The sequence below is a fragment of the Acartia tonsa genome, chromosome 11 (genome assembly GCF_053477335.1).
Source record: "Acartia tonsa isolate MP-2025a chromosome 11, ASM5347733v1, whole genome shotgun sequence".
Taxonomy (NCBI): domain Eukaryota; kingdom Metazoa; phylum Arthropoda; class Copepoda; order Calanoida; family Acartiidae; genus Acartia; species Acartia tonsa.
Genome location: NC_137270.1, coordinates 40,611,707 through 40,628,395, shown reverse-complemented (window position 1 = coordinate 40,628,395; position 16,689 = coordinate 40,611,707). Strand labels below are relative to the sequence as shown.

At 34.4% G+C, this 16,689-nt stretch overlaps 1 protein-coding gene across 1 annotated transcript in view; it reads left to right on the top strand.

The window, feature by feature from the left end:
• cnk (connector enhancer of ksr) overlaps positions 1-16,689 on the top strand; it is a 138,345-nt gene that overhangs the window by 23,990 nt on the left and 97,666 nt on the right. Inside the window, exon 6 of the mRNA XM_080177254.1 lies at positions 13,576-13,686. Within this exon, the coding sequence (XP_080033380.1) occupies positions 13,576-13,686 (111 nt within the window). The remainder of the gene's footprint in view (positions 1-13,575; positions 13,687-16,689) is intronic.

The following is a 16,689-nucleotide window of genomic DNA, read 5'->3' as shown; positions in this document are numbered from 1 at the left end:
GGCTATGTAACTTTTGGGTCTTTCTTAGAATTTTGATTGTTTGGGTCATTAATTGAGCGTCCAAACGGTTCAACCACCAATTTTAATCTACAGAAGGAGTAATTATGGGGATGTACATCAATTTATCGGCCATTGCCCGATCCAATCCCTTTCTATCCTTTCTTAACCATCTTCTCTCTCTCTCTCTCTCTCTCGCCACCCACTCAAAATTGATAATGATTTTTTATTATTTTAAACTGGTTTAATCAAATTTAGGTTTCTTTTTGTTTTACACTTTTTCCTTTGTAGATGAGAAGCATGGCACATAAATCCTTATTTAAAAGTAACAGGATGTCTGTGATTCTATTTGTGAGCGCCTAAGGATCTCACTAACCACTGAACCGATATGGTATTCATTTTTATTGTAGCTTCTCATGTAGGTCCTATTTTGTGGATGAATTCCCCCCTCCCTCCCAATAAAAAGTTTTTTATTTTTTATTTAAAGTTAAAATTTGATGTGAAAAGGGTCGACTCAACCCCATTCCCCACCTTAGAGAACTCTAGGGGCGTAGCCGCTACTTTACTTAATACTTATATAACAAGAACAAATAAACATACAAAGAAAGTTACAAAATAAAAGTTTACCCAAATGTAATTGGAATCTTTAGAAGAATTTAAAAAAATCTTATTCGTATGGAAATTAAGTGTTTGAAAGGTCAACAAATGCACTGAAGATGAGAATCATACTTGTTCAGCAGTTAGCGAGATCATTCAGTACAACCAGACAGATAAACATCCTATCTATAATACAAAGTAGCTTGATGTCTGTTTGTCCGTCTGTCCCTTAAGATCTTGGTAACCACTGAACCGATCGGATTCTACTCTTTAGGGTATATGCCTATTGGTCCTGTGGTGGTTTTAAGCTATTTTCTTGGGGATGGGACACCCCCAACCCCCCCCCAATTTTTAGATTTTTAATTTTTTTTAAAAATTACCTCATGGGGCAAAGCCTCACACACTCACACACATACACGCACACACACACACACACACATACACATACACACACATACACACACAAACACACATAAACATACAGTAAAGTAAATGTACAGGAAAATAAAAATATATCTTTTAAAATTTTTCCGGTAAAAAATGTATTTAGTTGAAATTTACAGCATGGTATCCTAATGTAAAATGAACAGGATGTCCATCTTTCTGTTTGTACCAAAGTATCTCGCTGAACCGATAGGGATCTCATTTACAATGTAGCTTCTTATAGATGCCAGGAAGGTTTATAATTATTTTGGGGGAGGGTTCCATCACCATCAAAAGAGAAATCGCCAAAAAATTTAAATAAATATAATAGCGCCGCCTAGAAAAAAGTGTTAAGTGCCCCTAGAGGCCTCTAGGGCAGTAGCCGCTAGTTCGGAATATAGCATTCTACAATTCTTATTAATAAAGACTGTTTGACTGTTTTCGACGTTTTTAATACATTAACAGACCTACCTACAAATTAAATAATATTTTTGCTACTAATTTCAAAGAATTTTTTTTCAATGATCTAAAATGGTTCTTGACTATATGCATTAACTTTTATTTTATAAAGAACTAGTATATCATATGAGATAACCCCCCCCCCCCCATTGTTCTTAAAATTAGTTTACATACGTTTTTTCGTATGGATAAGAACCGGTTCCTATCCATCGGATTCGAATGAATACGAGAAAAACAATTCACTCGTTCGTTAACTTGAAAACTTTCGGTAACTAAATTTGCAATTATTATTTTATTGTAATAAACATTAATAATAATAATTTTAATTTGTCTTATCCCCTAAGATCCCAGGGTTATGTTAAATGTTTGGTTGGTACAAACTTCCTGTGTCTAAAAATGCATTTATATGGAATATAATTGAAAGAATTAATGTTTTCTACCACGTAGTTTTTAAAATATCAAGACTTGAAAATCGTCTTTTTAAATTGCATATATCACAAAAAGACGTTTTTCAAGTCTTGATATTTTCAAGTCTTGATATTTTCAAAACTACGTGGTAGAAAATTGAAATTCTTTAAAATATATGCCATATAAATATAGTTTAACCCATTAGCTAACAAAAAATATGCGGTTCACTAAATTAAGTTCCAATGCATTTCATGAAACTACCCCTTTTACACCAATAATAACACTGTCTAATCCCGTTAGATCCCTGGGTTATTGGAATGATTACAGGTTTATAGATCTCCCTTTTTTATGGGAGTGGGGGGGGGGGGGTGTAGTGTGTTCAACGGACGATATGCAGTATTTTTCCACTTTCATTGATTATTAATTTAGATATGTAGAAAATCTTTGGGTAGCAAATATTAATAATATATGAGCATATATACAGTAGACTGGCCAAAAATTATCAATAACAAGCGTATCAGTCTATAATATAAAGTTACTAGCGGCTTCGCCCCTAGCCTCTAGTTGCTTTGCCCCAAGAGGTAATTAAAAAAAAAATAAGTACTACTGGTGCTGTCAGTAGTTTTATGTGAACTAACTTCCCCATATACTAAAAACAACTGTTTTTTTTGTTTTTTGGGGGGGTTGGGGGTGTCCCATCCCCCAAGAAAATAGCTTAAAACCACCACAGGACCAATAGGTATATACCCTGAAGAGTAGAATCCAATCGGTTCAGTGGTTACAGAGACAGACAGACATTCTACTTTGTATTATAGATTAAGGTTTTTCGTAATGGGGTGGTTTGGGGATATTTTCCTGGTTTCATTTGCTTTTACCTAGAGGTTTAAACTTCACATTATTTAATAAATATCTCTCTACGTCTTAACTGGGATAAGATTTTGAATTACATATTGATGTACATACATCTTCCAATGATGATATACAAAATATCCCCACTGTAGATTAAAACTGTTGGATGATACGTTCGGAATCTCAACTTAAGGAATTAACCAATCAAAGTTTAATAAATGTATTTTCAAGCGAATAAATAAGAAAACGTTAATATAAAACTTTTGGTACTAGTTAAATTAAGAGTACATTGTCGTCTCCCTACTTGCACCTTAGCTCCTAAGAAATTCTAATTGATATACAGACAACTTACTTAGAGAGGGAGGGTACAATAGGCTGTTTATTTATTACACTAGTCCCTAGTTTTCTAATAAATATTATTATTCATTCGCCTAAAAAACTTTTGGGACTTTAATTGTGAATTTTGTTTGGTTGGTTTTTTAAGTTGTGTGTCCAAACGTTTCAACTACTAATTGTAATCTACAGAAGTGGCAATATTGTATATCATCATTGGAGATGCACATCAATTTATATACCTTTAGAGCCAGTCTACTTCAAACATATGCATAGAGATAAATGTATTGATATGAATAAAAAAGTAGGCCTTAATAATCTATTAATGCAATCTTTTTTATAAAAACAAGGACAATTATCTCTATAAGCGGCCTACAAATGATAAATCATTTACATTAGAACAATAAACTATAATGCAGTAATATTCTCAGTGTTGACGAAGTACTAGTACTAGTTGTAAAAAAGCTACTTTACTGAAAAAGAAACAAAGTGTATGTACTCGTTCCCAAAGTTTTCTCCTTCTTGTGGGGACTTTTATTGACTGATTATCATTTTTATCTTACATTGTCTTATCACTTAGGATCCCTGGCCTTTCCCTTTTAGTTTTCGACCAGTCACTATTGCCAACAAGTTTTTATTATACAAGGGGAGGGGGGAGGGGGAGAGTTCTGACTGAGAGGATAGGTTATTAGGGATAAAATGAGTTTTTGGTCAGGCCTCCAGGTTCCGGAGCTCCAGGCCTCCAAGTGGTCTCTGTACAGGTAAAAATGAAAAAAAAATTTTTTTAAGAGTTAGAGTTCAACTTATAAAACAAAATATGCATCTTTTTGAATGTTATTCACATATTTGAAAAAAACATTCATATTTGGTTTCATAAGCTGACCTTTTACTCTTTAAAAAATTTTTTTTCTTCATTTTTACCTGTACAGAGACCACCTGGAGACCTGGAGCTCCGGAACCTGGAGGCCTATCAAAAAAATCTTAAAACTTGGGAAAATTCATCATATAAGAATGATTTTATCCCTAATAACCTATCCTCTTAGTCCAAAGATAAAGCCTATATACCAGGTTTACGCAAATGTGTCAGAACTCCCCCCCCCCTTGGTCTTGTTGTTTTTGAAGATTTCGGGCTCCTTATGTTTATGTAATGGTTACCGGCTACGGCCCTAGAGGCCTTTAGGAGCAATTGAGGAAGTGGGATAGTCGACCTTCCACTTTTAATTTTGTTTATAGAAAAAAGAAAACTTTTTTTTTTTTTTGGGGGGGGGGGTGAATTTATTGGACGATTAATCTTGAAAGGGTGAAGGTACCCTCCCCCAAAATAGTTCCTTCCCTGGACTTAAGCGAATCTTCACTGAAACGAAGAATTATGAAGATCTAAAGCTACAGACACTCAGACATCCTGTTACTTTTATATAAGGATTAGTCTTGTCCGATATTAATTTGCTACTTTAATTGACTAAACCTTGATGTTAAGGTCCTAAATTCTCATATTGAACAATGGAATTTTTTATGTCAAGTTTTTAAAAAAAATGTTAAACAATTTCCGTTAGAAACTGTTTCCTAATTGCTGCCAAGGATACTATAATAGACTTATTAGTACTTGGATGTTGCACCAGATTTTCTTTTACTCTGATGCTTGCAGCTGGCTAAAATAACGATACCCCCCCCCCTTCACCCTCTTTACATCATCCCCTCCCCTCCTCCTGGATGAACACGACCTTAGATTAACTGTGCATATTAGTGGGTTGCGCCTGTTTTGGGTTATTTATGTCACGCACCTGGCATAGCAGCAGTAAGAATGATTATACAGTATTCAATTTTGACGCAGTTTTGGGCCGAGATTCGAACCTATCACCTTCCTATCAAAGAGACGATGTTATGCGGGTTACCCTACCCCAAACTAAATCTAATGTTTATTCAACAGATCTTTAGTAACAGTTAACTACCTCTCCCCTTTTTCAATGACAGTTTTCGTCTGCTAGCAAAGAAATTGTTTTCTGCTAATTGGCTGTGTTAATATTTCCTTTACCATTGGTTGATTTTCAAAGACCAAATTGAGAGTCGGCACAAGGTCATTGCAGTTATTTAACCCTTTCTCCTTCTAGTTTTTTACTCTAATGTTTATTCTCCCAGCTAATTAGTTAACAAATCATAAACAAAACCCAAAGAAAAAACCAGCAAGAATGATATTTTCTTTAGTAACAATTTATCTAAATTTTAGATGTCAAAAAGTAGAATCCTATTATTTGTGCTTGTAGATTAAGAATTGGAGAACTACATAGACGATTGGGTTATCTCCATATGTCCCGGGGTGGTTTTAGGCTATTTATTTTTAGATTGAAGTCTTATAATGGTTTTAGGCCATTTTTCTGCTCTACACTACCCTTTCAAATACATAGCCCTTAAGGAGAAACTTACTTTTGGAGTCTCTACTGCGTTTAATGTTTGGTGATTGATAATAGACTGACAATGTCGGACAGACTGACATACCATAATGAAAGATAAGCTGCGCTTCTAACTAATTACCACCTTTGTTAATTAGTATTAATTGTGAATAGTAATGGAATGTAAAAATATACAGGGTGAGTCAGAAAAAACTGAGTTTTCCGATTTTCTGATACAACCAGTAGGAATATGGAAAAAACAATTATAGGTTCTTGTTTTCTATAAAAATATACATTAAACTTAGAAAAGGTGTTTTTGAATATCTCTGAAAACAACGGCGCTTTTTAGAGCATAAAGATTTCAAAAAGTGTGTGTGATGACTTTTTCGGCCATTAGTTTGTACTTTTTAGGTAGATTTATTTATAATAAAAAATGTCTACCATTCTAAACAGACAAACAAACATATTTTTTTGTTTATTAAAACTTTTATTCAACAGATTGTAAATATTTAACACCTTAAAAATGCAATTTTTTAAAATTAAATTATCACATTATAAATCAAACGTTTTGTTCTAATCTATTGTTAAGATTTAATACCCCATGACGTGAAAACCAGCTCATGACCGGAAATATTTCATCTTGTTACCTAAATTCCTCCCCCCTCTTCTGAATTTCCTCTATATTTGGTGCAAGACTGGATTTAATCTCCAAAATCTCCGCCCACTTTTGACAAATTATGCTTGTGTGTTATAATCCATCATAATAACTTCATTTAAATAGGGTAGAGTTTCTAAAAGGCATTTTTATTTTAAAAATTCAAACCTTGATAAGTTTTTTATCTTAAGAGATTTTTTTGTCAAATAAAAAGGTTTTTTACTTTTTACTATAAGCTACGTTATTATAGAAGATTCTTTTAAACCACATGCATCAAAATCAAGAAATATGGAAAAATGACAAATTACAGTATTCTAAAAATGCTTTTGTGAGGAGCCAAAAAGCATTTCACCTTTAAAACTCATTAATGTACTTTTCTTAGACCTTTTTCTAAATAAACATTAAAATTTTAAGATTTTTTTATACAAAATAGATGAGTTATTTAAATTTTTCTTGATCAACATTTTTCACACAAGGCATTTTTTGACACCATACACCTATCATAGAGGCCGCATTTTTAGAGATAATGAAAAACACCTTTTACAAGTTTGATGTGCTTTTGTACAGAGAACAAGGACATATAATTATTTTTTCTGTATTCCTTCTGGTTGTTTCTGTAAAACAAAAAACTCAGTTTTTTCTGACTCACCCTGTAGAAAAAAACATAGAAAAGGGAAATTGAAAAAAGAAAGAAAATTGCTTCAGGTGTACAGGAATAGGTATATTGCAGATATTTTAAGAATCATTAGATACTAAATTAATTTTGTTCATTACGCATATTTGCAGACGATTAATTTACCAAAAGTTATCGAAACCTGAATCCTCATAAAAAGTAAAGATTGAATTGTTTGTGTCTATGTGTACCGTAGGATCTCAAAGGTCCTAGGAATCTATTTTGGGGAAGGGTACCAGCTACCTCCTAAGAGAAATCACCCCCACCAAAATAATTACCACTCTATGACTTACTGGACTCTTTTTTTTTAAAAATCTAAAATAGGGGATTGATCGACTAAACTCCAGTTGAAATGTATTTTGTGCAACCACCCCTTTGATTAAATACATAAATTTCGCTACAAGAAGAATTCGTCTTCCTTGTAAGTAACGTGTATAAATGAATGAAATTATAATCCGAAAATATTGTTAGATTATAACAAGAACGTACAAATATGTATGCATAAGTAGCGTAGAAATAACAAGATAATGTCATCATCGATTTTAAACAACATCTTTTATTTAGAAAATGTATAATTGTATTTTTGTATTCAAAAAGAGGCGAGGGAACAGTAAGGGGGAATTTGTAATAGTTATTTATCGTATCGTATTATAGACAGCTTTCCGTGGATATGTAGATGAAAAGTTATATGAATTTAACCAGTTTTGATAGAGCCGAGGTCCCGAAATAAAGCTTGTATATAATACTGTGCTAATTATGATTTTTCAGTGGCTGAGAACCGGTTCTAATCCAGCGGATATTAATCGGTTTCAAAGCCATACTGGAAAACTATTTTTAACAATACGAACGTAGTTGTAGAGTATCTGCAATACCAAAAAAATAGCAATGCTTGTATGATAATGCAAATATAAGTAGTTATTTCTCGCATCGTATTATAAACGGCTTTCCGCGGATATAGAATGTACAATTATAAGATTAAAACCAGTTTTTTAGCCCCGAGATGCCGAAGGCACGGGCTAAAATAACTAGTTTTAATCCTATGATTGTACATTTTTATATTCGTAGAAAGCCGGATATTATACGATGCTAGACATAGTTTTTTTTGTATGGATGAGAACCGGTTCCTATCCACCGGATTCGAATGAATACGAGAAACTTATTTTAAAAATTATAATTCCATACAGGCAGTTGGAAATTTTAAAAGTACGTTTCTACAAAATTGCAGGTTTTTTATCTAATAATTTTTATTGTAATAGGACTTCAAAACTGATTAATATTATGATTGTATTAAAATAGTTTCTTAGCTATAATGAAAAAAATATATAGCATCGTTTTATAGACAATTTTCCACGAATATTGAAATGAAATTAGTAAAATTAACTTCAGTTTTGTTAGAATGGACCTTCGGCCTCTAGGGGTTAAAAAATCTGGTTTTAATCTTATTATTTTTCATTTTAATATTCGCGGAAAAAGTTAAATAGATTTGTATTGTTTTGAAACACATGGAATAAAATATATTTTTCTTAATGACTGTTTTAATTCTGTTGAAGTTTAATACCTAGTTTTTTTTTGTAAGAAGCTAACATGTTTCTTGGGGTGGTTTTAGGCTATCCAGTACCCACCTCCCCCTAGTTTAATTTAATTTTAAAAAAGGGAGGTGTTTTCTGTGCCCAACAAGGAACATTGTGTGAAATCGCCGAATATTTTGCTGTTTTCTCAGAAAAACTTTTGAAGTTTGCATGTTGTAAAAATGTTGAGCTGCCAAAGATCCCCAGATAAATCTGGACCTGTTCTGATTAATGGATAAAATATATTCGTGGATGTATTGACAGGGCAAAAGGGGGGAGGCGGATGTGCCACTTTTTGAAACCAAAACTAAAAGTCAAAGGAACTCAACTAAAAAAAAAGAGTTACAGGTCTGAGATTTTGCATGGCAGTTGCTTTATAGGGTTACAATATGGAACAGTGAAGAAACGGCGGCGCAACCGCCGAAAACCGCCGAGAAATTGCAAAAAAAATTCGGCGGGAAACGGCGGTTTTCAGCGGTTCCATATTGTACCCCTATAAAGCAACTGCCATGCAAAATCTCAGACCTGTAACTCTTTTTTTTAGTTGAGTTCCTTTGTTGACTTTTAGTTTTAGTTTCAAAAAGTAGCACATCAGCCTCCCCCCTTTGTCCTCAATTTAGCTTGCTAATATGGACCTCATTTATTGGTCAGTTCGTTTATCCAGTAAGAGGGGAGGAGTTAAATATGGTGGATGGGGGGGAATTGTAAAAATAGCCCTCTGTGAGCATCACTTTATCAGACTATATGAAAATTTGGTTTTAGATCCAAGTAGTAATATATCCATTTTCTTATTTTAACAAAAGCAGGGATGTCAACTTTAAGTTTTGCAATTTTTATTATTAATTTTTTAGGGAATTTACTTTTTTTTATGGAAGGTCCGTTTGTCTATTCCTGTGGAATTCGGTTCTAAATGTTTTTCAAGTATGGCTTTGAAACCGATTGATATCCACTAGATTTAAACCGGTTCACAGCCATTCTGAAGAATTTTTTATAAATATTAAAATAAAGAATACTAAAACGAATACCAGTCTTAATCTTATAAATTATCATTTTATTATCCGCGAAAAGCTGTCTTTATTGCGATCATTAACTCTTACATTTTTGAGTTTTAGATTTTGAAAAGAAATCTTGTAAAAAAAGAAGAAATCTTTAACAACAAAATGAAAAAACCAATATTTATGTTAATCTTTCTATTGCTCAAAGTAAAAATGGAAGAACCTCTATCTAAAGTTGACACCCCTGTTTTGCTTTATTGTGAAGATAGTTGACAACCTTGTTTTGGGATGGACACACAACATAAACAATAATGTAATTAATGTTGATATTCATACAATAATACAAAACTCTAGATCACATGACAGCAAATAAAAAATAAAATATTTCCCTTTTAACAATAAAATTTCCAAAGTTTTATAAACACGCACTCTCTTTTGATGGCTTCAAGACTTGTTAGTTTAGCTGAAACCAGGAGGGGGGAGTCGAATTTGATAACCCAATTTCTTATTTTAGATTTTAAAAGAAAAAATTTAAAAAAGTATTTTAGGGGGTGAAAATTTTTTTTGGGGTGGTTCTTTTTCATTTTTTGGGGGGTCCCACCCCCCCAAAAAATAGTTATAAACCTTCCCGGGACTTATGAGAAGCTACCCTGTTAAGGAGAACCCGATCGGTTCAGCGGTTAGCGAGATCCTTCGGCACACAGACACACAGACAAACATCCTGTTACTTTAGTATAAGGATAGCACTTGTTGTTTTGAGTGAAATTGATTATTAATGTTATATCTTCTTCAGGGAATGGATGGACAATAATTAATCTACATCCCTTTCTTCCCCCAGTTGATGCCTATCAACTATAAAACAAGTTAACAAGGATTTGGGTGGAGGAATAATTTATCCTCCATTATCTCTCCCTGTGTCTTTGCTCGCCTTGATCTCAATATAGATTAATTCTCTCCAGGGGAGAGGACAATGGACTGTTAATTTTACTAGTACCCAAAGTTTTTATAATTCCATTATTTTATTTGTCATCTCTAAAACTTTGGGTACTTTTATTAAATTGTGATTGGTTAGTTCCAAACTATTTATGTCCACACTTTTCAATCAATAATATTATCTACAGATGGGGATATATGCATATCATCATTGGGTATGTTTAATATACATCAATTTACCTTTTCTTTTAAGATTCCTGATTCTCTTTTAAGGTTGACAGGGACATTTTTAAAACAATTTTAATCATTCATTTTAAGTGTAAATAATTAGAGTGTCTAGGTGGGGGGGGGGGGGGGGAGCTTGATGATGTTTTTCTATAGGAGATATCTGTAACAAATACCCCCAAACAACCAATTTTATTACATAAAGTAGTAAAGTTTTTTTTGAACGATAAGACAATCGCTTTAATTACTGAAATAGTTTTAGGCTATTTTATTGCGCAGCCGCTAGTTAATTTCAAGGGGAAAATTTTCCTATCCACAATTGATCTTTACCTGTTGCCCCTGTATTTTTATACTTACACTTCAACTTGGAAAATATGTATTTTACAGCAGGGATCTAAAGGGATAAGGCAATGACCGATAAGTTGATGTATATCCCCAATGAATATGATGATACATAAAATCACATATTCTTTAAAATACAATTTGTGGTTGAAAGGTTTGAACACTCAACTTCATGAACCAAACAATCAAAATTCAGTTGAAAGTCCTTAAAGTTGTTAAGCTAACGAATAAAAAAACGTTATTATAAAACTCTGGGGACTAGTGTAATAAAAAGTCCAATGTCCCCTCCCTCCCTGATTTTACATTCTATTTCTCACTTTTATGAAGATGGAAAATTCACATCTTGTCACGGAAAGAGGGAGGGGACATTGGACTGTAAATTACTCTGGGACCCCAAGTTTTGGAACCAAGTTCATTGACTCAAAAACGTTGGTACTTTTATTGAATTTTGATTGGTTTTCAACCAATAATTTTGATCTAAATAAGAGGCAATTTTGTTTATCAATTTACCATCCATTGTCTTATCCCCTAAGATCCCTGCATTTTATACCTTTAGCAGTTGGGTATTTGAGTGGGTAAGAATTTGCCAGAGCGTTATTATTACAATTAGAATCTTCATTTTTAATATTATATATCAATATATATATACAGGGATCATAAGGGATAAGACTATGGAATATAAATTGATATACACCCGCACATTCGATAAAAATAAATAAGCTAAACCCTTCTGTAGAGTAAAATTGTTGATAGAAACGTTTGGACACATCTAGTTCTTAACTTTTTAATCTAAATCTAGTAAAAGAGACCAAAAAAGAATAGGACTAATAATAAGCTGTCCTTTCGAAAAATAAAAAAAATATATGAAGATGTATTTTTTGTTTGTTTGACATTTAAGATCACTATCGATTGAGTTCTCCATTTAATGAAAGCTTCTAATAGGTACTTTGATGGTTTTAGGCTATTTTTCTGCATACTCTTGGAACTGCTGCTAGTATTTTTTAAGTTCTATTTTAAATTTGTAATTGCTCGAGTATAAAAAAATCCACGTAAATTTCTTACAACTGTTAAGTGTGTCGCTAGCACTTTTATCTTATGCAAATATAAGAAAAAATGCAGGGACGGAGGGAGGGGACATTCGACTGTAAATTATACTGGTACCCAAAGTTTTATAACCAAGCTTTCTTATTTGTTAGCTCAAAAACTTTGGGTACTTTTATTAAATCTTGATTGGTCTAGCATTGTCTAAACTTTCTAAGCAATATTTTAATCTACAGAAGGGATAATTTTGATTATCATAATTGGGGATGTACATCGTCCCTTCAATCCCTGGAAATTAATGACACATTATTTATATTAAAACATTCAGAAAACTTGTAAAAATAAGAAAATTATGTTTAAGGAGCGCAGTAAGAAAAATTCTAAAATATTGTTCTTGATTGTCAGTTTTGGTACTTTGGTATCTTCGACAGGCGGACATACAGACAACAGATCTATAGTATAGATGTATATACAGACAACAACGTCCCTTCCTGTTTCAAAGACCTCTTTCGTCTGATACAAATTAGTTTCTGCTACTTGGCTGTGTTGATATAATAAGTGACAACGTTGGTTGATTTTCAATGACCCAGCAGAAAGGTTGCACAAGGCGGTTGCGATGGGGAAATACAGTTATTTAACTCTTTCTCCCTCTAGTATTTTACTTTAATATACAGACATAACCTAGTTTAAAAGTTGCTTTGCTACTAAAAAAAGCTTTTCACTAGGTATAAGAAAAATACAATTTTTTATAGTATTTCTACTAAACTTTTTGACATTCATATTGTTATTTTTGTATCTTTTTATTACTAGGGTAATTAAATTCATTATTTAAACTTCAATAATAAGCTGCATGCATTTCTTATAAGACTTAATTTAAACTGTAAATTAATGTATTTTAGATGGGGGAGTTTCAGTTTAAAAATGGGGTGGATTTTTCTATGTACAATTCTTGTTTCATTTTAGTTAAATGGTTAGCGAAATACTTCGGTATAGATAGACAGATAGACATCCTGTCAATTTTAGTATATATATTTATGGTAATGGGCAAGCATTTCTGGATTGGTGTCTGAATTACTTGGGCATAATCATAGATTTGGAATTAAAACTAAAAAAATAAATAGAGATGACATGAGCTATATGTAACTCTACCCTCAGGGCAGGGATCCTGTTCCTTTTTTATGGGGTCTTTGAAATCAGCTAATAGCGTCGAAAATATTAACACAGTTGAGTCCCTAAAAATAATAGAAAGCAATTTGCTACAAAACAAAAAGGGTCTCTACCACTTGGGTCAGGTAAATGTCTATACTATACCGTTACACTAGTGGCTACGCCCCTAGAGGCCTCTAGTGGCACTTTAAATGTTTGGTGTTTTAAGAAAATAATACGATACCTTGCAATGTTGCGAAGGAGTCTCTATCAAATTGCTACGATACTTTGCAATGTCACGTAGGGGTCTCTATTCAAGGGGAAAAAATTTCGATTTATTGTGATTTCTCTTGGGAGGGTGGTGGTACCCTCCCCCAAAATAGTTATAAACCTTCCCGGGACCTATGTGAAACTACCCTGTTAAGTAGAACCCGATCGGTTCAGCGGTTAGCGAGATCCTTCGGTACAACAAACACACAGACACACAAACATCCTGTTACTTTAGTATAAGGATTTTAGATTTGATTTATTTTTTATTGTTTAGGTTGTGACAGGAGCAATAATGAGCCAAGTTGGGGACGTGCTAGACAGTGTTAAATGTCTCCTCTCATGGCTAGAGAGGAAACCTTTTCAGTCCAAAGAAGAATTTATTAAGGTAGGCTTTTGTAATTTCTCTTTATTTACAGTTTGTCTGTTATGGAGAGTCCTCTATGGTAAAACGATAAAGTATAAAATAACAAGGCACCTTCATTTAACCCTTAACAGACGGAATCATGGACATTTCCAATTATAGCTTTGCTAGAAAAAAACTGGTTAAATGGTGTGTTGGAATGATTTTCTTGTATTCCCTGGCAAGTTCGAACCCATTAATTCCCTTTTTCCTTACACCAGAGAATGAGTGTGTTACGCGGCATTCCTAACTATCTCCGCGCTTCGCTTGTAAACAAACAAAGGCGCGCACATTTTTTCCTTGTTGATTCCCATGTGAAGAGCTACGTGAATAAAAATAATGTATTGGATGGATATACATGCGCTCTAATCCGTGGAAGATCTCAAATAAGCCTTCCTGCTTAGTTTGACATCATAATGTGGTAAGAATTTATCTTAATTCTTAATAATAAGTGTAGTATGGTATATTTTTACGAAGAAATTTAAAACATTAATTTTTCAACAAATAGACCATTTAACTGCTAACTTTTGACATACGAATATTTTCCTTAATTTTATTGATCATTTGAATCTAAAATTATCAATTTCTGATGCTATTTAATATGTTTCGTGCCAATTTAAAGTTTTTTAGAAATTTTATATTTTTAATTAAATTGAAATCACGCAACCTCGATATACAAAAATAATAAACCATTAATGCTATGTAATTAATCTTTATATTTTTGTTTTAGATTCACCGTTTTCATGGTAATAAATACACATTTGTAAACATTCACATGTTGGTCATTCGGAGGGCTTGGAGATTAAGACTTCGTGTACGGCAAGGCATGCGTACCCAAACAATGAAAACGAGACAGAACAGATGCGGCTAAGAAAATATCTGTGAAGTTTTGTGAATGTGTTGGTTGTGATACCTTACCACACACTATTATAATCGTAATCAGTACAGTTAATTATTGTGACAATCATGGGTCCTAAAAAGAATAAAGGCGCTCAACTGGGACTACGGCTGCGCCCAGCCGTCGAGGCCCTAACCAGTGAACTAGATAAAGTGATGAAGTTGGTCAGTGAATCTTCAGAGCTTGATGTTAGACATTTCACTAAGGAGTCAATCCTTGTCCATGACAAGTTCGAGACATTCGATAGCATTATGGTCGGTTTTAGCAAGCTTGGTGTGAGAATCCAAGAGCTTGAGGAGTTTAGTGACATTTATTCTAATATAATTACTGTGCAAAAAGATTATAACGCTCTGAAAGATGCTCTAGATGCTATGGAGGAGCTTAGTGACATTCAAAGTGTTGTTGATTTAGTTGGTGATAATTTGCCTGACCATAAGGCTGAACTATATGATCGTTGCTTAAAGATTGTGAAGGTTATTAAAGGGTCATACTTTCCCTTACCAGAACCAATTATAAACACTTTGTCTGCTTTGATGAAACGGCTGGCCGAGGTTAAGCTTGAACCTGTGAAGCCGCCTACAACGACGGCGGGTGCTTCGACAGCATCGCCATTTGTGTCGCCGTTTGGCACACCACAGTTCGGCACCGGTTCTATGTTCACGCCAGGATATATGAATCGTGTCGACGAACGTCTTCTTCCAAGCTTTGACGGCTCAGAGTCAGCCTACGTAAGTTTCAAGGACAATTTTAAAAAGCTTACCGTAGGACAGGACCCGTCATATTTACAGTTATTGTTGAGCAGTGAAAAGGTCTGCAAAAATAAAGAGTTAAGACTTCAGTTAATTCAGATTCAATCACATGAATCTCAATGGGCTTACCTCGACGCACGTTTTAAGTCCAAAACACGTCAGATGCTCTGCCTTTTCAACCAATGGGAGAAGAAGCCTAAACCGTCGGACTCCAACCAGATTGTGACAGTATTAGCAGAGTTTGGTGGTGCAGTTAGCCAGCTCGAGCAGCTGACTAAAGATGATGATGATGAGGAAGTCACCACAAGCCAGTGGTTGACCATTATTCTTTTGGAAATGTTATCCAAAAAGTTGCCACGTGATTTCCAGGACAAGCTCAACCTGGCGTTGGGCTCGATGGATACCCCAAATATTCCTAAGCTGTTGAAGATTATAGAGGAACAGCGTGGCGCCATTTTGATGAGGTGTTCAATCGATGTAGACACCCCCTCCAAGAAGAAAGGTAATCCTGCGGCCGCAGCTACAGCCGTTGGTAAACCTGGGTCTCCAGCTAAGACCAAGAAGAAACAGCCTTGCCCGTCGGAAGGTTGTAACTCTGATCACCTGTTGTTTAAGTGCTCCAAGTTTAGGGATATGTCTGTTCCTGAACGCAAAGTCTTCATCAAGAAGATAGGCGCCTGTTTGCTCTGCTTACAAAAAGGGCATCGGGTGGCCGATTGTCCCAGAGCCGATAAGCTTGGCAGCTGTACCATTGACAGTTGCAACCAGCCTCATAATTCATTATTACATGAATCAGTTGCTAGTGGACAAGTTGCGGCAGTGTATGAATCACAATTGTTTAGCAAGAACAATTTTATGCTGATGTTGCAGCAGGTCCCGGCGTTGGCGGCTGACAAACGTCAAGTCACCGTTAATGCCATGTGGGACAGTGGAGCAAATTTGACGTTGATTTCTAGAAGTATTGCCAAGAAGTTAGAGTTGCCATCAACTGGTCGTACAGCTACTATTTCTCTGGCAGATGGAAAGAGCCAAGCATGTCCTACAGTCAAGATTTGTTTGGTTGACCGCAACCGGAATTCACATATTCTGGAGGCGGCGGTAGTGCCCAGCATTGGTACTGAAGAAGGGTTGCGTTCTATTGATCCTACAGCCGCCGCCGACATTTTCAACATGAAGCCTGATAATTTTTCTATGGTCGACGGCAAGATTGATGTTTTAATCGGCCATTTAACACCAGCTATGTTCCCTTGTGCAGATAAAATGGTTGGTGATTCTAGACTGTACAGAAGCTTATTTGGTACAGGCTATTTAGTTGTGTCTGCAGATGGCAGGACTGTTGCT